Source organism: Necator americanus, chromosome II (genome assembly GCF_031761385.1).
Source record: "Necator americanus strain Aroian chromosome II, whole genome shotgun sequence".
Taxonomy (NCBI): Eukaryota; Metazoa; Nematoda; class Chromadorea; order Rhabditida; family Ancylostomatidae; genus Necator; species Necator americanus.
The window spans coordinates 31,226,893-31,251,046 of record NC_087372.1 but is presented as its reverse complement, the minus strand read 5'-3'; the positions used below and the strand labels follow the sequence as shown (position 1 = coordinate 31,251,046).

At 39.7% G+C, this 24,154-nt stretch overlaps 2 protein-coding genes across 3 annotated transcripts; one reads left to right on the top strand and one right to left on the bottom strand.

The window, feature by feature from the left end:
- Positions 1-1,136: 1,136 nt before the first annotated feature.
- On the bottom strand, positions 1,137-9,893 carry RB195_020054 (uncharacterized protein; the record flags this gene model as incomplete). Of its 2 annotated transcripts, XM_064188184.1 has the most annotated exons (11): positions 1,137-1,259; positions 1,364-1,572; positions 1,692-1,854; positions 2,437-2,511; positions 2,609-2,725; positions 3,190-3,322; positions 3,920-4,042; positions 4,252-4,415; positions 4,486-4,565; positions 9,505-9,590; positions 9,730-9,893. In XM_064188184.1, the coding sequence occupies 11 exons, from the start codon at positions 9,891-9,893 to the stop codon at positions 1,137-1,139; spliced, it is 1,437 nt and encodes a 478-aa protein (XP_064044064.1). The 2 variants fall into 2 exon arrangements, with proteins under 2 accessions (XP_064044064.1, XP_064044065.1); XM_064188183.1 differs by lacking the exons at positions 9,505-9,590; positions 9,730-9,893 and having other exon boundaries at positions 4,486-4,557.
- Positions 9,894-20,853: 10,960 nt separating this feature from the next.
- Positions 20,854-23,744, top strand: RB195_020053 (uncharacterized protein; the record flags this gene model as incomplete). The annotated part of the gene is made up of 2 exons (XM_013436912.2): positions 20,854-21,028; positions 23,638-23,744. The coding sequence occupies 2 exons, from the start codon at positions 20,854-20,856 to the stop codon at positions 23,742-23,744; spliced, it is 282 nt and encodes a 93-aa protein (XP_013292366.2).
- Between the last annotated feature and the right edge of the window lie 410 nt (positions 23,745-24,154).

The following is a 24,154-nucleotide window of genomic DNA, read 5'->3' as shown; positions in this document are numbered from 1 at the left end:
CGTTCTTCCGCAGTGTTATTAGTGAGCTATGCGTAGTCACTTAGGTTTGGCATGGAGCTTACTCATTTTTCCGTAGAAAGAAGCACTACCAGATTCCTCTCAACGATTCAAGAAAATGGGCACAGGAGTGCAATGGCCGGTAGCAGATAGTACTGTCAAAATTTCTTCAACAAAACTAGGGGATTGAGTTAAGAAAGCAAAGTGCATTATAGATACACATTTTTTTGTAATGTTTCTCCGCTAACAGGCACTACCAACCTTAAGAGTTAAAATTAATACAGAAGTAGTCACCATCTGAGCTGAAGGTAACCAAAGCTACAAACGACTTAAGGATGTGCTATCAGATTTTTTCCCGGTGTATCACCTACCTCTGTTATCAAAGCAAGTTATTAATAGAACCTTTTCTACCTTCTACCTTTCACTGGAGTCACCTAACAGATTAAAATCTAACTTCACTCTTCCACATCTACACGTCATATCATCAAGTTTCGTATGGTTAATTCAATCCAGTGAGGAAGTTACGAAGGGTATTAACATTAAAAAAGGGTTACATGTATCGCATGAATGTTGCCTCAACAACCTCAAGTTCTGGAGCCGCATTAAACACAGCTCGTTCGTCGGAATATGCCGTCATGCCATGATATCCCTAACTGGCAGAGAAACCAAGATTCTCGAGAAATGTAGATTGAGCCTTGGAAACGTGATACCGGATATATCTTGTGCATGTACCTAACTAATCAGGAATTCTGCATTTCTTTTTGTCCAATACTCCGTACGGTTTATTGATTTATTAGAGTGACGACCAATGGTGAGTGATTTTTTCATCTTCCCAGAGTTTTCTTGCAATAAAGATTTTTTCCCGTATCTTCGCTACCATCAAAGACAATTTATTATCTGCATTAAAACACATTATTCAGAAAATATCACAAAAATATAGATACAAAACGACGCATAATAGGTTGTGCTTGGAAGACATCTGGTACATAGAAGTGTGTAAAAAGTAGAGTTGTAAACATACATTGAAACCAGCTGGTACCTCACTGGTTATCCCACGCTCCATATTTCATGAACGATTAAAATATAAATAAGAACCTGTAGTCCTTAACATACGAAAACCCCTAAATGGATGGAACCCGTCAACTTTGATGAGATGAGTTTTCTCGAGAATCACTTTCACAACTAGGTTTCTTAGAATCACCGTGATCCTTGACTGCAACGTTGTCAGCAGTAGTCCCGTATCCATCATCCAAGTTAACATCCTAAATATGAGACCTATGCCATCTCACTTTAGTTGAAAAAATTGAAGCTCGACAAAAAGGAACAAATAGCAAAAAATATGGAATTATAATTTAAAAAAGCATACATCCTGAGCTGACTGATTGGCTATCTTCTCGAGCTGATTCCCACGAGGAGCCTCTACTCCTGATAGGAAACTTTCACTATCATCTACAGCTAATGCACGGAAGTTTTTTGTTTCATCTATGTCATCTGTGATAGGACGAGTTGCAAACGATGAGTCGAAGTGGAGCGGCCGAAGCATTGACAGATCACACTGTTCTGTCAGAGCCTCACCTGTAACAAGAGTGCCTACGTTGTGCACATAATAGGTTCCAATTCCCATTCTTATACAACAATCTATATATGGTTAATCTTAATGGAAAATAGCTTTGTATTAATGGGAAAAGAAGGACCTGCGCCTGTGATGGATTCAACAGCACTGGTAGATGGTGTGGCTGTACTGCTGGGAAGAGGCGGTAGCGTTGGCATCAATGAACTTCTGTTTTGAGACAAAGGCATACCAAAGTGATATGCATTCGTTCCTGACAAGTGTCCAAATCGGTAATGAGCCAGTTCCTGAAGTACAAGGATTGTTTTGTCATGTTTTGCATACTGTAATCCACTACAGTGTACTAGTAATTAAGTTTATTATCAGCCTTTCTCCCAATTCAAGGTCAAGCTTACTCATATTCTCAATGTGTATGTAGCAATGCAAACGCCGAGCTCGTAGAAGCCAGACTTCACAGGTTTTGAGTGATCTATCATTTCACAGGTCAAAATACTGTGTTTCGAGAATATAGAGAAATGAAGTCGACAAAGAATGTCTCATGTAAGTTGCTCCTTGTGACTTCGGTGTGGGCTTGTAAACAGCAGAATCTTGTAATCGTTAATATGTCAGACATGTGGACAAAACTGTAGATGAAAATGAAACTAAGGAAAATCTGAATAGGACATATTTTTTCCAAGAAAATGGAATCTAGCATCCACAATTGATATTAGTGATCTATTTACTACTCTATACTATAAACTCCTAAAATTCGACAATTTATGAATCAACTGACTGTGGGCCCACTTCCGCGGTAAACAACACAAGGAAGGCTGTCTAGCAATCTCTATCTGGTTGAAAGGGACACCAGTAGTATATTCAAATGTACTCACCGCTTCTAATTTGCGAATTTTTTCTAAGTCTCTATCATGTTGCTTTGTGAGCTGTTCTATTTGTCGAAGAAACACCTAAACACAACTGAGGAATCCAGGCACATAAATGCACAACGGCGAATAAACTGTAAAGAAATATATGCATGAGAGATATATGCTAATGAGGACATACGTTTTCGGATTCCTCCTTGGCCTTGTATATCTTTTTCCACTCGGCTTTGTAATACATATGGCGCTCTTCAGCGTGTTTATACTTTCTCATAAATCGTCGACAGTTGTTGTCTAGTTGCTAAAAGAAAGATGTTTAATCAATTGTAATTATAGGCTACTGTTTGTCAAAATTTTAGCTAAGGCATTAAGACAACAAAAAGTCTTCGACAGGAATATGGAAGTTTGATATGCATGGATATCAAGTAATATGTGACTACTGATCATTAGCAAGAATCTATTTTATCTAAGTAGTGAAATAAGACTTAGAACATTTTCTGACAAGAGCTGCTAATTAGTCGATGCTCTCAATCTTGGAGGTTTCAATTTTTCAATATGTTGAAATATCTATAAAATATAAACACAAGCTAAACGTGACAAAAAAGTTGAATGCATTTAAAAATCTGTGGGAAACCAAAGTAACAGGTAGGTAAATGTGCAATTGGCTCTTTGACTTACCTCTAAAACATTTTTTGGACTCGAAAATTCAAAAGAATGGGAAGACATATAAAAAGGAAGTTCAAAATACTTCACAAAAATACGCACCATTAGTTTATCGTGCATGTTCCACTCCTGATCATCAGACTCTTCCAGATCTTCATTGAAATGTGAGTTTCTTGGATAGTTTCCAAGAGGTGATGGATCGCCGCTTCCGTACTCAGACGTGTCCCATGTTGTTCTAGAACACGCAAATCTAACTCTTTTTTTTTTGGTAGTTTTTTTTTTGGTAGTAGTTGAAGTTTAGAGTGAAGGTTGGTGTATTAGAGAAGCAGCTCCTGTTCCCGAAGACGGGCAAGTAGCCTCGAAACGATCGAGGTATCAACGATTACTAACATACACAAACAAAGACAAATCGTTTCTCCTGCATAACTGAAAGGCAAAAAGAGCCATTCCCAGAGAGTTAATCTGCGAAAGAACTGGAGCAGGCAAAGGACTACTACGTTGAGAAGCGACAGCAGTTAGAATTGCTGTTGAATTAAATTACTCCACAACTATTTCTTGCACCAAAACTTCATGAAATTCAATGACTTCAAGGACTGTTTAAGGATTATTAAATAATGGTTGACTCATTGTTTATTTTACACCAAACTACAACGTTTGTATGATTAAGAATACCCAAAGGGAAGTTCACAATTTCCATCTATCGCAATTAGATCATGTTGTGACTGGAAGAGTTATTAGAGATGTTTATATTGAGTAAAAATCGTTTATAAAACCTCTCAATGAATCTAACAAAAACCGTTACCCTTAATAAAAATATGTAAAAGATAAATACCTTTTGTTTCTATATTTCCGATCAGGACATTCGTGTCTTTCACGTTCTCTCCGATCTCGAGAGGATCGAATCTCTGTCTCAAATGATCGTTCCATGGCATCATTGCGGTAGCTTTCCTTGTACCTGGAATTTTACAGCGTAGATCATCTTCGATTATCCCCGTCTTCAAACAAAACGTTTCAGATGTTTTGAGCGTTGCTTCATCTTACGCAGCAAAACGGTTTTTTACGCTGATCGATGTTTTGCTTTTAACGAAAGCATAGTTTCAAAAAAAGGAGAAAATATAACAATGAAAATGAAAATGAAAACGTTTGAAAAAAAAAAATGCATACCCTCCTGGACAACTCATTGGCCCTTTGTGAAGGCGAGGAGCAGTTACAGTGTGATAAGGAGCAGTTGCCGGAATATCCTCATTGAATCGAGTCCGATCTCCTTTATAACCTCCACTTCTAGACGATGACATTCGTAATGAGCGACGGTATGCCATTTCACGCTCCTGTGTATAGAAATTCAAACTAATTTAATTCGAGTAACTATGGGCAAGTTTCATCATTTTGAAAACCAACCAGTTCTGTAGGCTGTTCATTTTCCTTATTCACTGACTTCTTCCCACGAAATAGCCGATTAAATAACGACATTCTATAATCTGAAAATGTGCAAATAGCAGGAAACACAGGACTCAGAACTAAGGCCTGCGAGCCTCAGAAACCACAAGAAAAAAGTTTACTGAAGACGAACAACAGAAAATAGAGCACGTTAGACATTTAAGTGCATGTGGATATCATAGACATTTAAACACGCAGATATCACAGTACTGCAAATATTTCTAACAATGGAAACAAAAGAAGTTATCAAAAGAGGTTTCTCATCAAATGAATCAGAAATGGGATTCGTGGAAGCCATTCACGTGAATCAGCTGTGGTCAGCATAGATCCTATAGTTGGAGCCGGTGCACTGACCCCTTCACTTTTAAACGGTTGTCGAAATTACCCCCTTCCCTTTCGGACGGCTGGCGAAAGGACCCCTTTCACTTGAGTTGCGTCCCATGAGCTAAAACCCCTTCACCTGAGGGTCCGGCTTGACCCTATAGCATCTATGGAGGTCAGCATAATGGACGACACGACAAAATCTTAGCTTGACACACTGATAATTAGCTACTGTATACGTTTGAATATAATTTATCAAGTTAGCTGTTCATAAATCGATGGTGTATATTCGAAGAAGAACTAGTACTCAAAATGGAAATTACCCACGACTGAAAGACTTGTACCGATCCTAAGTAACAGTGATCTCAGAAAATGGCTTTCAAAATAGAATCAAATATATAAATTCATGTTTCGAGGATGATTTTGCAACACTATTCTCCCCTATTTATGCATTTTGTGAAACTGCACAAAAAGCTGCTCTGATGTGTGTTTCTCGCAAATCCAGCCAAAAGGAAGCACTTTCGCAGCAACTTTTCAGTTTGTACACATTCTTGCTCGTCCACTAAATATTAGAACACACATCAGTGGCCCTTCAGAATCAGTGCTGTCATTCTAATAAAATTGTCTTCTTAGGTTTTCGTAGAGTCTGATGAAACGTGCTGGTAGAATGGATAGCAGCCGAAGCCGTCAATCACATTCCAGATACTAGGAGACGACAAATAAAAAAGGGATGCCACCGAAAGTCTCAGTAAAACTGGTTTGAATCTGTAGTTGGAATAGAGGTCCTGGTGCCTTTCTGTCTCTCGACTTTGCAACAACCTTTATTATGGGAGCGCAAAAACAAAGTGGCGCAGTTCTTCCTTTCTGAAACATACGGTCATTTATTGCTATTAAATTAAGTCCATATAAATCCATACTGCATTAGTAGGTTGATATTTGGTAGTTATGGAAATTGTCAAGCTGGCTCTTTATTGTACTGATCAGTCGAAGGTTCATACCTTTGCAAAAACCGAACTTAATCCCTTAGTACTTTGATTGTGGTCAACCAGCCGAATGTGTTCAATCGGAAAAGCGCGACGCGCCTACCGCAACGCACCTTCCTTTTCTGAGACACACACTCCATCTTCTTTAGGAATGCGAAAGTTCGACTTTACTTTAATTCCTTCTTTCCCCCACCCTAACCCATTCGATTCGAAGACGCATCAGTCGGTTGAACAAATTCGGGATCGACTATAAAAGGATAAAGTGTCTGGCGTTAACCAATCCGCTCGTGGGATGGGAAGGGATGTGCCACCACCTTCACATCAATTCACAATTGTTTGAGGTTTACGAAGCGTGTAGCTGTAAAACACAATGACCTGCAGTGACTAGCCGATGAGTCAAGCCAGTGTTCTTATCGTCAAAGACAGGTCTGGCGCTCGGGGGAACGAAACGAAGGGATTGGTGAGCACCAGGGCGGATTCGAACCTCCGATCGAGCAGAAACCTCTTACCGACTGTGCTACGCACTACACCCCCGGATCGGCTACACTAAGGAACTAAAGCACTTGGTTTAGCACTTGGATATCCGCGTATTACTTTTTAGAGATCAAATCTACCTTTATTTAGCTGAGATAGTCACGATTTGTTGATTTCAGGGTCATTATATCGCAGCAGTCAGCATCGAAACATCGTAAACAAAGTGCAAGCGCACCCCATACAAGTACTTTTGCCCTGTTCTCTTTGCAGTCCGCAATTACACTGACGTATAGTGTAAAGTTGTTACGAATTCCCTAGAATCAAACTTAAAGGCATCACCCCACGAATCTGAGGTGGTGCAGATTTCAGGTGGAGTATTCGTATACAGGATGGGAGACTACGGAGAGAGGGGTGATTCCGTCCATTTCCTCCTAATTGCCGTAAAAAACGGCCCGGAAGATACGGCTTCATTCGTTTTGGCGCACCATTTTGTACAAGAGGTTCGATTGGAGCGCGCCAGTCTTGTGCGGCGCCGCATCTTCCGGGCAGTTTTCTACGGCAATTAGGAAGAAATGGACAGAATCACCTCCCTCTCCGTAGTCTCCCATCCCGTATACGAATACTCTACCTGAAATCTGCACCACCTCAGATTCGTGGGATGATGCCTTTAATCTGATTCCTGTTCACGTCATAGTTGCTACACCTTGCTTGAAGGCAGCATACCACAAATCTGAGGTGGTACGGATTTCAGGTATCCGCATACGGGGTCGTAGATTATTGAGGCCCGGGTAGTTCCGCTCATTTCTCCCTGAATCACTACACGCAGCCGGCCCCTGAATCCTGTTTTGCACGATGCCTTCTATTGCAGCGCGCCACCCTTGCACCGTTACTGCCTATCGGGGCAGTCTGAATTGATTTTCGACGAATCGCAGGGCGAAGGCGGCGCAAAGGGTGGAGCGTTGCAATAAAAGGCGTCGTACAAAACGGCATTCTGGAGGTGACTGTTTGCAGTGATGCAGGGAGAGATGAGCGGAACTTCCCCGTCTTCATAATGTACGACCCCGTATACGGATACTCCACCCGAAATCCGCACCGCCTCATATCCATAGAACGCTGCCTTTGAACCAACCAAAGAATAATAGTGATGTTGAGGAGATCACGTACAAAACTATCCTTTTGATTATCCTCTGAATACGAGATACAAAGTTACGAGCGAATTCTTTGATATTCATATGGCTCAAGACTCTAAGTACCTTCCTCCTCTAAAAATTTGCGTTTCAAAAGGGGACGATCTCGACTGCATGGGTGTGTAAAGTGCAAGTTGTAGAATGTTCCAAGGCCAAAGAACAGTTGTGCGTTCAAATGACACAGTTGTCGATTCAACTCCTCAAGTAGACAGTACTTTTGTGGTTCCCCTCGTTCAGGATTAAATGATAGCGGTAATACCGAGCAGCAATGTACGATGATAACAAAGAAAATGAAATAAGGAAAGTCAAAAGGAAAAGATTAACAAGGACGACGATCAGTAAAGGAAGGAAAGTATGTTTTCGGAAGAGGAGATCAAAGGTGCGATTTCCAAACCGTTTTTGATGATTTTGAATTGATTTTGAACCGCGATACCACTTTTGAAATATTCGAACGTTAATGACGCTAGTGAAGATGCCCGCTTATCAGAAATGGATATCGCTCTTTCGGGAATATTGCTAAGCAATTAGTCTGCGAAGCGATCAGTTGGGTAATTCACCCGATGCTGCCTTGGGATTGGAGTTTTGAAAGAATGAATTGAAATACTATCAAACTTTAGCAATATCTAAGGTAAACTATCACTGCGCGTACACATAAGAAACGCGTGCGGTGAAATTGGAAAAACTCGACAGAAGCAAAAAAACGGATGATCGAACTTTGTTCATGATACATTTCAGTGATAAACGTAGACGTCATTTCGATCACATCAACACTCGACAGAGAGAAAGAGAGAGAGAGACAATTGATCGAGTATTTGAATAGGAAAGGAGTCCGGAGAACGGCGGGAGGGTCACCGGTTCAAAGCGATGCCGACTACGTGAGGCTATCCACTCACGTGGAATTAGCTGCGAACAAAAACGGTTAGGCCAACCAACGACGGCAGCATATAGTGAATAGACACGAAACCTAAGACTGTGCAATACGGGCAAGCATCATGTTTACTCTTCTCATTGTCACTAAGAACTAGCCCAAATCTTGCGTCTGCTACTGATCTCCCATGACAAACGACGAAAATCCCAAGTCGTTCTGTTACAAAAGCCCACTTTAAAAAAAACATTTTCTTCTTGTTGCTACTATCAGAGATCATCGAAATCCGAGACTAAAAATTTCCCATTCTGCATGTTAAATTCTAGCGACGGACTCAATCCATCATTAAATCGCCAAAGGAGCAGAAATAATCAATTTATTTGTCAATTCTACTTGTGCGTCAGCACTCCTTGCTTTGAAATTATCGCCAAAAAGTTATGCCCAGATTCAAGAAAGGTCGAACCTTCACGCTTCTAATCAAATTATTATTTTAGTGATGTTTACATTCACACAACCACTCTGGTCACGGTAAAAAAAATAGCAAAAAAGTGAAATAAATGAAAGCGCAGATCGTTCTTGCAAGTTCCACGCTTTCAGAATCTTCCGGTTTTCTTACGGTCAGCATGCGTGTGACTCTACCTGTTTAACAAACCAATGATGAAAGAAATTCCTAAATCGCATAGAGATCGATTTCCTTTGTCGACAACGGTTGATAGGTGATGTTAGACGAAACAAAGCGCAAGGCTCCCTTATCATGCTGCAGCGCAACGTAAATCAAGCGAGCGGATTAATTGTTAGGAACAGCAAAGACAATGTAGAACGGAAATGATACATCAAAAATGCGATTCCAGCTACTCCTAGCTAATTTTCACTAATTTAAATCGATTTCAATTAATGCTCCATCTAATTTTTATTTCGTTGCCGTCTTGCAGCGAAATTTTTGTATCATTTCCATTCTGAGGTAGTTTAAAAGAGGCTTACCTGAAGAAGAAAATTTTCCAAATTATTTTAATTGATTGCAATCGTAGCAAAACAACTACACAAGAGACGGAATAGAAAGTAAGAGATTTTGTGAGAAGAATTCTATTGTAAGTGAGGCATTCCAAGGAGATATACAAGATCCTAAAATGCCGTCAGAACCTCGAAATACCTTTTCGAATGCATCGTTCGAAAAAGTCGAATAATTTGAAACGTCGTCGCCGATCGGGCGTCGTCGTCGTCGGCCCGGACAAAGACCTCAACGACGAGATTTAATGGGTGCAGATTCCACGGGATGAAACGCCGGCTAGCTTTTATTCGCTGCAACAATTCTACACGTATTCGAAGTCCTCATTTGCAACAACAATAAACAGACGACGGGGAACACGTGAATTACCAAAGATACAGGAGCGAGCAGGGAAGGCAATCAGTAAAATCAATGCAAGAACCAGCAATCAGCAGCAGCAGCACCACGAACACAGAGAGAAACGAGGCCATTGACGGCGGGTTCTGTGAATCGACGCCGCCTTTGAAGTCGCCGCCGAGGCGCGTCGGAAGCATTCGAATCTCCCGCCAAGCGACCAGCACTTAAAAGGAACAGGACAGTCGCCGAGGTTGCGCCACGGGGAGAAAACCACGGCAGCGCTGCCTCCTCCGCGGGCCAACTGCGGCAGATGTTCGAGCACTTCCGAATCGAGCGCTCTTGACCACTTTAATACATATGTCGGATGATCATGAGAATCCAGAAAACTGGGCGAATCCCCGGTTGGCGGTTGGGAGTGCAGATCGTTCGAATTCGAGAATCATTCATATTACTAAGCGTTTGATCTGATTCATAGGGTTCAACGTCGTTTCTTCAGTGTTACGGCGATTTCTGTTTCTAAGGGGACCAACTTTTTTGATATTCTAGTGGAGAATGTTGCCTAATTCATTTGCAAATGTGAATTTTATTGGGAAATTCGAGGGATTTCTCTCTGACGTGGGTTTTTCGTGGCTGTTTTTCGCTGGAATACGACAGAGCAGAATACAAAATCTCCTGGCTCGGAAGAAGTCCTCATGGTAGACACCTTCATGTCCACTAATTTTATTAGGATTTTACTAGTGAATTTTTGTCTTATTTTCTATTTGACTGTTCTTACTAAAATAAATATTATCAGGCCCGAGGAACAAAATATTTGGGGGAAATTGTAGGTGGGGAGAGAGGGAGGGGAAGGGAGGGACTCAATGGCCCTATTGCTTCTGGACGCCCTATCTTATTTTTTTTCTCTTAACAGCTTTAGTTTACGTGTCACAGATCCTCTAAGAGTAATGCTTAGATCTTAGGGCCTCGATTGACTTAACTATTTACTCCCTGAAATAATGGCGCCACTGAGTTTCCCCCCACTCACCCTCCAAACTGCATTGTACACCATATTTGTCCTATGCAAAATAAACACAACGGAAGGAAAAGCATCAGTGTTTTCTTTTCCCAATCGTGCTATCCACTATTATTTGCTTGATTTCCAGATTCATACTTAGTGCAGTGCAAACATCCCAAGCGCTAGAACTAGTGGAAATGTACATACTCCCACTGCATGATGCGTTCATCCGTGGACAGAACTTTGTCCGGCAGTGGTATAACCAACTTGGACACATTTGTCCGCTAAAGAATACTTCTCCAAGTAGATTAGTGATGTTGACGACGGGCAAAGAATCCACAAAAATCCACAAAGACAAAGCCAAACCAAACTGGACAAATAGTACTAAATACGAGCCGTGAGTCTACAATTATATGCGGATTAGAGCAACAACCACATGTGCGTATTTGTTTCCAATCAGGATTTCCTGTTGATATCCTTGATGTCCCTTTAACCTTACTGTGGTTAGTGCGGTTACTTTCGCATTATTTTACTGATTTTACTCCATGTTACCAATAACAATAATTGTATAATAAATAATAATAATTAGATTACCATATTATATTCTTATTTATGTTGCATTTCATATCATTACTGTATAATTCTCACGGTTCACCGACCCGTTAAGATCACCAACGCCGCAACGCCAACACAGACATCTTTCAAATTTCCCAAAGCATCCGTTTGAGGAACATCTGCTGCCTGGATTGGTAATGGATGTGCTAACTGAGTATGTGCGCGCATATACGAGTAAAATCCATATGTGATGAGGACATTGCAAGAGTCGGTGGCAACAATAAATGATTCACTGGAAAGCTTAATTCCGTTGATCTGCTATTTTCCAGAAGAAAAAGGTCCTGAGTATTTTGTAGCACCGCGCAATTTATCTTTAGGAAAGGAACGATTCAGCAGAGTTTTATCATGTGTAAATCTCTAGAAAATGAAACGAAAAAGAAAATGAAAAGGCGGCGATTCACCAAGATTTTATCTACGGGTTATTCTGGACTTTCACTGGATTAAATCAGTTACGAAAATGCAGCAGTTGCAGATCGTTTTATGTCGGCCTGAAGCGTTACATCGTCGATGGTGATCGATAGGATCATTGGACGATGAAGGCGATATGTCCCATAGAGTTCTTTTTTTTCACTTTCGAAAGTGTTTCGTTGTTATTTCGCGTAATTACGCATGATTCAAACTATTTTATAGTAGCAGTTTAGGGGAATTCTCTTCGCTCCGATGACACCGTTACAGGAGCGGAAAAAAGAGGGACATAATGAAAATGAGTTTGAAATGAGGTGTACGATTTTAGCTCACTGGAAACAAATACATACTAGGAAAGCATTGGAAACATTCTGAATTTCCGTTAGGAATCCATCCGTGAATAACAAAAATTAATGCTTATTTATCACTAATGACTTAATACCGTTCATAACACTCTATGAGCTATAGGTTTGCCCCACTTGCCCCTCCTTAACACTATCCAGACATGAGTACTTGAGGAAACTGCACGCCGTGTAGATTTCAATCGCGATGAGTGACAATCTGAGAACGCGGTGGTTCAGAAACGCCGCTCGTCGAGAAGACTGGTCAATTTGTTTCCCACTTTGCATACTGCAGTTGGAACGGCATCAGGAGAGGGGAGTTCGATAGGATATGCGTATAGTCGGGTCAAAACGAAGTGAACCATAGTGCATTCGCTCGAAAAGGCGCCGGTGGAGGCAGCAGTTGGAACCGAGGTGGGACCATCGCAAACTGCAGCGATGGGTGGTGTCAGCAAGGGTTCCAGCACGCTCCCAACCGCTACGCGCCACCGCATCGTCTTGAGAGAAGTCGCGTACGTAATTGCACCGCGCTTCATGTCGTTTTGACTCTACTACAATAAAAGAGATCACGAGCCATTTTCAGGTCTTCGATAAAGACGACATGATCGAGACGTCGGTCGTAAATAAAGTCCCACTAAAACCTCGTTGATAAAGCAAGAAATCATAAATTCAGTACACAATGTCGTGGTTTTAAGAAGAGAGGACAAGGAAATCCTGTTTATTTTGCACTGATGGCATCGCACAATCGATTATCGTCCAGTCGATACAGTCGATCGAAACTACCTGAAGCCTGCAGCGCTTTGCGTAAGTGACCGTGCTCGAATCGACGCGATGGAGCCAGCGCCTGCGATCGCTGTAGGACCACCGCTAGGTTCATTCAACGATGCCGAGGACGCAACGTATCGAGTCGACACGGTGACATACCACAGCGGGAGTATGAATCGAGAAGTGAAAGTGAATAGTGAAAGTTTTAATATTAAATATATTAAGCCATATATTATATATTATTAAATTAGATATTCATATTAAACAACTATCATTTATTATTAGATATTCATATTAAGCCATATATTAGATGAACTAAATAGAAGGAACTAGAGAGAAGAAACTCAGTAATTTATCTTATTATTTACAGGAATTTAGAAATACAGAGAATTCAGGAAGGTCCTATTAATCGTATCAAAAATTGTACTTAGAAAAATAGAAAGAGAAACCTAATAAATGAGTGTTTGATTTTGCCAATGGCAAACGTCCAAGCTGCTCGTCAAATAAGTCATTCCATCACAGCAAATTATTTGATCAAGTGCTAATTACGTCGGTGCACCTTTCAATTACGCTACCTTTACACCGAATGGATTATATGAGCACAGGACCGGAGGAGGATGATCAGTAAACTTAATGACTAAAGAGCATATGATGAAGTAGAAAGAAAATCCAGAAAATCTGATGCGACCAGTTCAAAATACCAGAATCAATCGCTCGTTTTTGAATCTGTCTGGATATGAGAGTGGAAATAAATTCCTTCATTTTTCTTTGAAAGGAGCGCAATGACTTTTTTACCTCGCTATCGCAACGTTCATCTTTTCAAGGATTCTCGAACCATTTGAAAGCTCATTTGGAAGAATTGCAGGGTTGATAAACTCCTATAAGAGAGGTTTTCCAAGAAAATATTCCATGAGGATGCACAGGATCTAGAAGATTTTTCACAAAAACTTTGAAGACAGTAGAAAAACCCTGTTAATGCTATTACACGCTGAATTGCTAGAGAACATCAATGGTTACAGTCTTTTCCGTCACAACGTCACCATTGTACTCCTTTAGGAGATTCTTCAAATTTACATATATGATTATGACGATGCTAAATGATTATTTCTTCTATATTGGTAGTTAGGTAAAATTTCATCGTTCGGTTACTCTCACTCTTTTCCCAGTGCATAAAGGCTGCACTTCTTTTTAGAATTCCTGGGAGAATTCGATGAAAACTTCTTTGTTTTCACTACTAGGTTCGACTCAGGAAGTAATTTCAAAGTATCGTTGCGAAAAATGCAAAATACCCCATACAAATTCTGAAATTGGAGTCCTCAGTTCACCCATTGAAGGAACCTTCTACGTCCATAGAGTTGACAGCGTGGTTGGTCACTGGTGGTTTCGAACCACTGCGCCGCAAGCTGCAGCTTTCTTAAGAAGATAAGGTGAGATTAATCACTACGTCCTTTTTAAACAAAATGAGTGGTATCGTGCATATTCAAGGCCCACTGCTATCAAATTCTTTTTTTAATGCTAGGAACTGCAAGAAGCGGTGAAAGCATAGTGAGCAGAAGTCAGAAGTCAGTTGCAGATAAGAGAAACGAATTAAATATACCCCTGAATATGCATTTCAGTCATTTTGTTAGCACTTGGAGGTGTGCTGATTCACCTTCATTTTTCCAAAAGAAAACCGCTATTCGATTTCGAAAAAAAAATTGATTTCTGATTCGTTGGCGCAATCTTTTCCGGAATGGAAACTAGTTCACGTAAATCAACAGACTAATTTACAACAAAATTAAACAACAAGATAGAAAACGACAGGGCTTCATCGAGAATGAATAAACAGCTAAGAAAAACACAAGAGCATGTTTTTGATAGATTTACAAAACTTTCATTTATTCTGTGTAATTGTGAGAATCTCCTTATTGCCCTTCCCAGGGGCCATCACTGGAAGCGAGAGGCCGGAAATGTGCTGAGCACCCGCGTATGCCTAAAAATTGGATTTTCGCGATAATCGAAACCAAAAAAGGTTGTGCGGATGAGCGGTTTTAGTCACTTTGTTGAACTTTCAAGGATAATTAATAATTTGGAGTATGAATCATACATAGACGAATAAAAATTTATGAAACGACCCAAACTCCATTTCCATCTCGAATAATGGAAAATTTTCATACTTTTCATACAGAGAAAAGTTTACGCTGCTCAATCTCAAATATCATTCTTTCAGGTTTACTGTCATCCTGACGGCGAAGATGCTCGATGACAAATGTTGTTCTGGAGTTTCCAGCGATGTCCATTGCTGCATCACTCACGCATTGAATTGGACCCACATATTTGTGCGGACCTGCTGAAAAAAACTCATGAAGAAGAGTGTCCATTTATTTTTCTACTCTAGAAAAGTTCCACCATTTAAGGATAGTGCGCTTAGGATACCTTGAACGTCTACAAATTTTCAGACGGAAATAAACTGTATTGAACTCCACAAATACGCTAGGACGAACTGAACATGGATGATTACCGCAAAGCGTGAGTAAAATGAAGGTATCTGATCCCCATATACATTCACTTGAGCTTCCGCCATTTCAGTAAAGTACCCTTCGAACGTATTGTGTTGGATTATCGATTATCGACCCGTCGCTCGCCCTCCTCCACCAATCGATAGGGCGATGACGGCGATGAGCTCCTCGGAGCTCTTTTTTTTATTTTCGACGTATTTTCCTTACAATTGTTCGTGATTAGGACTACCTCACAGTTGCTGTCGGTCGCTGTCGCTAGCGTGTCGCTGCTTCCTATCGGCGTCATCGCGCTATCGATTATCCTCCTATCGATTGATGTTGGTGGGCCGTTGATGTGAGGACAACCGATAATTCAACTCAGTACGTTCGACGGCGACTCTACAAATAGTCAGGACCGTCCAAAATTCGGTGAACCATAATGGCTGTTGTCCACATTTCTAGGATATCTGCCACGAACGCTCAACACAAACAAAATATCACGCATCAAAGCTTATTAAATGGAGCAAACAAATAAAGATTCGGAGCTATTGCCCAGATCCACCATTAAACACTTCTTCTGATTCACGTCAACGTCTCTCAGCTACCACTTGTGATTCTGTTATACCAGTCTCCAATTCAAGTACAGATGACGCTCCAGATGGAAAGCGTGCTCTTATGAAGTTTGACTTTAGCGAAACTTTGTTCCCAAGCCTTGTGGAAAAAAAAACATCAAGAAATTTTAAAGGCATCATCCCCCGACTCTGAGATGGTGCGGGTTTCAGATGGGTTATGCCTATACGGGGTCGTAGATAATGGAGAGGAGGGTAATTTCTTCCATTTCTCCCTAATTGCCGTAAAAAACGGCCTGGAAGCTGCGGCGCATGCAAGAGGCTGGCGCGCTCCAATCGAACTCATTGTAGAAAATAGCGCGCCGGAACGCTTGAGGCCGTATCTTCCGGGAAGTTTTTTACGGCAATTAGGAAGAAATGGACGGAATCACCCTTCTCTCCATAATCTGCGACTCCGTATGAGCATAACCCACCTGAAACCCGCACCACCCTAAATTCGGTGGGTGATGCCTTTAAGGAAAAAATTTTTGAAGGAATTCTTATTGAATTATCCACTCCTACCACTTTCCGTTTGGTCTTTTATACAATAGAGGTTACCAGAGGTTGTCTTTACCCCGCCTGCAAATACATATTTTGATTTACTTTTCAGTACGTCATTTTTAGCCTCCATTTCAAAAACAAACTTTCAAAAACATACTATTAAGCAGACTCTGTACCTTTTTTCCTAGTCTAGAAAAAAATTCCTAGAAAAGTTCAAAGAAGAATTCAAAAATCCCTGGGCAGCAAACATCTACATGATTGAACTTTATACATACGAACCCGAACCTGCCAAGAAAGCAAACTCTGCATCTTCATGAATTATTCAAAGCCCGAATCTGAAATGCCACGCAATTTTCTCTTTTTAGGTTACCGACTGCTGTTTTTTTGTGACTCAACCCTTATCAAATACAGCAGCTGCTCCTAATTTTTGAGCGAAGAAAATGTTACTATACTCACCATCTTTAAATAGTACCTCAAAGATTTCCGAGAGATCATTTTGTGTTCTTTTTCCTTTCGTTCTTTTCTTCGATTTTTATTGTTTCGGCTCAATAAATAATGAAAATGAAAGAAGATGAACAATGAAATGCGCCGAAGGACTTTTAGAAAAAAACGTTTCAACATTCTAAAAAGTGTTCAAAAATATAAAAGTGTTATGGAAGTAAAATTGTGTTGAAAATAGGTTTTGAAAAAGTTCTTTCACAGCAACGACATTCTTACAGTCTAATTTCTCATTTTAGCAGGATTCTTACGCAAACATTCACTCCTCAAATTTCATTTTTTTAAACATAGAACTTTCAACAATGTTTATAGCTATTTCTTTTTATTTTTGGTGATGAAGCGCTGTTGAAATGAACTTTTTTAAATAAAATTCCATTCCAACCTATGAATGACATAGTAAATAAATACTTCGCATTTTTGTTTATGAGAAAATCATTTATGTCCCGTAAATTCATCAAAGCCATAGCCAATATCTTCGTAGATTTCTTTCATATCTTCGAAAGCGTCCATCTGACCAAACATCTACCGCTTGGATTGTGAATGGATGTGCTAACAGAGTGGGCGCACGCATATATGAGTAACACTCATATATGATGAGGAGCATTGCAGGACTCGGTGACAACAATGCACGGTTCTCTGGTGTATCCTCATTACGTTTCACTTTTTTTCCAGAAAAAAAGTTCCGCATATTTTCTGAATTGTTGCGGAGTACTGAGGATTGCACCAAGCAAGCGACAGATATGTAAATTCTCAGCTTTCTGGAATTTGGAGTGTTTTCGTTTATTTTTCGCGAATTTTACTTTAAAAAAAACAGAAAAGCTTGCTTTAGACAAGTACAATAGTTAATATATCAAAAGTGGTTAAAAATGAATGATTGACAGGCATGAATGATCTTACCGTTTGAACAGTAAACAGTTTAATTTATTCTATTCAATTGATTTTCAATTACTTCAAATACCTTAATAATTTGTATCTAATTTTTTATAGTTTTAACTTGATATTACTTTAATATTTATTTCAACAAGCACTGGAAGCTACTTACAAAAAACTAAGATGGTTTTTGTTTTGAAGAACTTTTCTTCCATTTACCGATGTGATACCGCAACAAATCTGGGAAATTTCACTTCTTCTGAATGTGATTAAATAACTACAATTAAATACGCATGTTTTAAAAGATGTGACGAACATTTTCTGCCAAATTTAGGGAAATTCTGGCAGAAATGAGACCAGGTTTTCTCATAAACCTCATAAGCAATGGTGACCTTGTACCTGCCGACAGCAAATGGCCTAGTTATTTAACAGATAGGCCATTCTACAACAGCAGATTGCTTTACTAATTGCCGAGAGTGTCGGTACCACTTTTAAGTTGGTTAGCTTTGCAATAAGTGGGTTCGGCGAGAACAGCATCTCAAAAAACTAAACACTACGCTTAAGGAACGATGAATCAAGAAATAACTTGAGGAGATGCGTAGAAAAATTGCTCTATGAATAAATAAAAGGTAATGCTCAAGAAGAAGCATTATTTAGCCGCAAAGTCTTTTTCCCATATTTTATTTATCATTTATTCATTTCTCTTATTTTCTTTGATTTTTTTTTCACTATTTTGTGTTTCATCTTTCCTACTTAAAAAATCACGCGTGGTTGCGTTGGTATGGATATCGATCTCTGATGAGGTGTTTGGATGAGTGCTTGGTTATGGGATCTGTGGTCCGTTTCCATTCGTTTCCTGATAGTTAATCTTTTTCTTCTCGATAATTTTCTTGACTCTAAATGTAGTAATGATACTGACGCTTTAACTTTTCAGCCAATCCTGATCTCAAACCTGAATTTGTAGTTTTTTCATCCGCATTATTTCACGAGAAAAATTTAGAAGTCTCGTTTGAAAATGTTGGCGAAGGCTGTTCCATCCTTCTCAACCTCTCTGCAGGTATTTTTTTCTGGAAGGTTCTCACCTTCGAGGACAGTTCAACGTCGTCGTCCCACTCTTTCTCCTCTTGGTTTTTCCCCTTCTTTCTGTCACCTTTGCTCTCTCTCCTGGATCAGCTTTCCCTCGCTGTCTATGGCATAGAGCACGGAAATTTCTACAATCATTCACTAGGATGTGAAGTGATCCGCTATCTGTGGCTTTTGAAATTTCCAAAGTTTCTCAGTTATATAAAACCAACTGTAAACAAAATTTACATCATGTTTTATACAAACATAGGCACCAATAGTTTTCAGGTCTCGGATGGAACTGAACGCTTGATGCAAAAGCATAGAGCGGGTTGTATTGGAGATAACAGTACATATTTGTAAAGTACTGGGTACAGGGCATCAATGAGATTAGTAACAGTAACGATGACATACTGTTTGAGATTTCTCGTAACGATACCGTATGGCTTCGTTTCCAAATCTACATTGTCACATTGGTTACTGACCTTTCCGTTCTATTAGCAATTCTCAATTTGGTTTTAAAATCGCGAGGCACAAAAGCAATAGAAATAATTTGGTTGGTGCAAAAAAATACACGCTTTCATGTAACATTATGTTCGTGGAGTGCTACTTAAGTAAAATCGTCCTTCTTTATGTGGTTATCATTTATATCATTTAAAATGGTTTTCCTTACTCGATCGATTGATGCCGTTTTTCATCTTTTTTTTCATATCTGAAGTAACGTTATATTTGTAGATATTTCAAAACGAGTGTCTCGCTTCATTCCACTGCACAAGCTCAAACTTGGCCAAATCGCCGTGGAAGCAACGTAGAATACCTTCAGGGCATGCGGTGCGATACAGCTCCTGGGCGCACTCGCGTAGATGGTTTGAAAAATTTCACAGCCGGGAGATTTCAATCTCGAAGATGAGGAAGGTCGCGGGCGACAGAAGTTCACAACGAAAGATTGAGGCCAATAATTACTTGAAGCTGATACGATTAAAACCACGCGAGATGTTGCTGAAGAGCTCAACGTACGCCAATCAACCGTTGTTCGTCATCTCAAGCAGACTGAAAGAAGTTCAAGCAGTGGCCACGAATTTCACGTTTTCACAACATCTATAAATATGACGTTATTTCAGAAATAAAAAAGATAAAGTCACTGGCGTATCAGTCCATTTGGAATGCACCAGTGTGTTTTTACTGGAATTCGTAATCGCTGAGGTTTTGGAACGCGTGTTGGCCTATGGGTCAAGTCAGTGTTTTTATCCTCCCAGACAAATCTGGTACCAATTTATCGACCCCAGAGGGATGAACAGTTTGGTTTGCGATAGGGCGGTTTCAAACTATCGACCGTTTCAGATGTAAAAACAACAAAAACAAGGGAACAACATCAATCGATCGGGTAAAAAAAAACCTTTCGAATGATATATATGATGACCACACTTGTAAAAGGTATTATTTAAATAATACTTCACGAACATAGTGATTTGTACATTAAAAAAAGAAAACTTACCTAATACTTTCGTAGAGGTGGATGGATCGGCAAGTCAATTTTTAGCCATCTCTATGTCAAAGATGACTCGATCACATTTTCACAGCTCGAACGGAGAGCTTCTCAGAACGTCTCCTTCGCAGAGCGATTTATGTGTGACTCTTTCGAATTCATACCTCCGAATCTTCTGCCTAATATTTCCTTGGTTTTTGTTTTTTGTTCGAAACGGGATTGTTTATATTGTGTCGTTGTTTGTTTATATTTCTAGTTGTAATTGCTCATGTGGATTGCCCAAATCCCAATTTCCAAATTTACTTCAAAATTTCAAAATGTGTTTTAACTGTTTTTCTGGTGCTCTGCTTTGTAGGAAAATTTTCCAATATTCAAACCTCCACGTATTTTTTAAATCTTCAATTCCTTACCTTTCCCAATTTTGGTCTATGCTGTGCTCTAGCTGACTCTACAAAAAAAAACCTCTTCAACTGTTGTATGTAAGCGAATTTTATGAGATTATCGTTATATAGGTGTATACGTATTTTCGTTTCAGATGGCGAGGGTCCCTTCATTATTTCTACTCTTTTTCTTCTTTCTTACATCATATGGGGTTTCTCGACCTCGGAGAGGATTAGCTCCTTCGTTGGTCCTGGATCGCCTGTACTCCCTTCGTGAAAGCGTTGAAAAGCTGCAGCAGATGAACGAGAAGGTACGATGCCGAATTAAAGGTGAGATCTGATCTGGGCTGTGGGCTTCAATATACTGTGGTCAATCATGTACATTGTAATCACATACATACTGGAGATTGAAAAAAAAATTTTTCTTGGGACTTTATAGGGGTTCTGGAACTTCGAGCTTTATTTATTTACTTATTTATTTATTTATTTATTTATTTATCACGCTCAATCAAGTGCCAAAAGGGTGTGACAAGGATGAATCCAAGAAAATACAGCAAAAAGAATATAATCAGCAGGATTTAGTCCCGTGTACGCTTCCGGCGCGAGGGTCATTTAGTAGTCGAAAGCATTAAAGCTCAACAAGAAATGGTATTAAGAAGTTCAGTTTGAACAAATTCCTGGTACTGTCACGCAGCAGTTCCGTCTTGCCTTCCTTAAGAGTCGTGCTATATCAAGAAGTTATAAATATTAAGCCGTCCGAGAATTAGTTGCCGTTGCTCTCTCGGAAGCAGACGTCTCCGCTACCGGGAGAGCTTACCGAGAAAAAAAGAAACGAAATTAATGCAATTACATTCAGAACACTTCTGTCATCAAAAACAAACATTTCTATCTCGGTGACGTAAAAATTGAAATTCCTGGAGGCGACGACCATGTTATTGCTGGGTTCCAAAGTGATCTTTAAAGTTTTTGCTGCTTCCATTTTTTCAAAATGTTTGGAAATTGTTAATGGGTAGGCAATGTATGCTGAACGGATGTTAGAATGAGGCAAGGATTCAAATCCAAAATGGATGGAACCTTTTTTCAAGTGATAGTGTATTTAGTTCAGTCATTATTTTAGTAGTTTTAATTTTAGTTCAGTATTTCAGTTTGTTCACAGTAGATGCATATCTGTTACGTTGGATCCCGTTGGATTGCGAGTTCAGGAGAGAATCAGACCACCGTACCTAAACCCATCAAGCGCCCATCAAGATCTTTCCCTGCTAAGGTTTAGCCGTTGCGAAAAATATATCGTCGTCCAGTCACTGAATCCAAATGCAGTAATCCATTTTCTTTTGAAACTACTTTTTGTCTTTCGTCACAATACCGCCGAGAAACTTCCTTGTTCCTATTGCACAAAAAGAAGTACACAATTTTACAACGCAAATTTTTCTGACTTTTGCCGAATTCGTCCGGGACAAGTTTGTCTCGCTTCTTCTATTCTAATCAGATTGGTTCAGGAACCTTTCTATTATACTACTTTTTCGCACTTTTTCTGAAAACGCACGAACTGTTGCTGTGGATCTGATCCAGATGATATGTACCTTTAACTGTTTGCTGTTAACTGTAACTTCTGATCGTCCATTGTCAGTTCCATTGAAGAGATTTATAATATTTCTCCAGCTAGTAGAACCAATATCGTCCAGCATGTACCGCTGGCGTCTTCTGAATGTCGGGACTTCCGGTTACCTCGGTCGTGCTGTGTACCAACTTGAAATTATAGAAGAGTATGGCGCGGAAATCACATTCGTTCATCTTAAGTTGGACTGCATTAATACAAAGATCAATGATGAATTAACATAATTTTCCAATAGTCAAGTATTGTTTGAAGATCCGATTTGAAGAGATTAAAATGTAAAAGTTGGTAGTTACTAATAATTTCATAGTTGCTTGAATTTTTTTTTGAATAAGCTAAGTAAAGTAGGGTCAAACCACTTGAAGCACGGTGCAGTTGCGTAAGCGGCTGCACTCGAAGCGGTGCGGTGATTAGGATGAAGCGAGGACTCTTGCTCTCACCAATCTTCAGTTGTAGTTCGAGATGGTCCCACTTCGATCCCAACCACCTTCTCCATCACGCATATATTATCATCGCGAACTGTATATTTAGTTTTAGATATCAAACACGTGGCTTCCCACTCATTTGAATTTCATGATCGCAGAAAATTTGCAAAATTATACTACTACTCAACTACAAAGCATCTTTCACCAAGAAATTAAGAGAATGTTTTTAGTTTTAGGCGCATGATGAGAAATATTTCATGAGACTCTGAATGACAGTCAAAGCAAGACGTGGTAACATACTAAGGAACATGTGGCTTTCACAAGGCTTTATTTTGATGTTTATTTATTTTTGTAACCTGCAGCCTTAATTTACAGCTTCTAGGATCCCAGAAAATTTTTTCAAAGTTGCCTATCTTCTTACTGCAAACTAATGATGTAGCTACGGCTTTGCAATTTTTCCTTCATAAGGATTGAAACTCCACTAAATATATTAGAATTTATAGCCTATACATATACTAAAGATAAAGGATAAAGTTTCTGGTGTACTTGGGATGAGCCCCACGTTCACTTCGATTCAGCGTCGTTTGAGGTTTACGAACGTGTAACTGGCCTCTACAATGATTTGCGGGGGTTGGCCGATGTGTCAAGTCAGTGTTTTTATCCTCCGAGAAGAGTCTGGTACCAATTCATCGACCCCGGAAGGATGAAAAGGTTAGTGAGCGCTTAGGACGGATTCGAACCTCCGATCGATCGTGTAGGCAGCGGCCCCTGTGACCGCTACACTACACCCGTCCACACATGTATATTATATAATTTCTAGCCTGTAAGTGTACATCTGTAGGCTAAAAATCACGACTAGGCTAGCAACAGAAAAAGAATCTAACTCATTGAAGAGATTTCAGAGTTGCGTGGCACTCGCTGGAAGCGTTTCGTTGGCCCAGCACAACGACTGAACGACTTAATAGCACCGCTGTCCCTGACGTATCCTGTTGTTCAGCCAGATTGCTAAAAAAATAAAATGTGTCGAATTGTTTTCTGTTTTTATTAAAGCTATAAGCACTTCGTGGTTTCTAATTTTCCTCAAAATCTGAGAAAATATCTATGTGTGATGATGGAAAAAGAGTGTGAAAAAATCTAGGTCCTCCGTTATTTTATTGAAGAAAAATGTAAAAATGATAATAATGAATTAAAAAAGCTTTTCTGCAATCGCTTGAAGAATAGAAGTGATCTATGAAGGAAATCACATTAGAAGAACTCAACAATTCAGAAAAATGTTAGCATTATAATCATTAGCAGTTAATCATCTCGTATGAACAGCTCATCGATGCTTTTCTTCGGCGAACACAATACCTCTGCAGTAAGAGAACACCTCGTTTTTTAAACTCTTTGCCAGCAGTGCGTCGTACCGGCGAGGCGAAC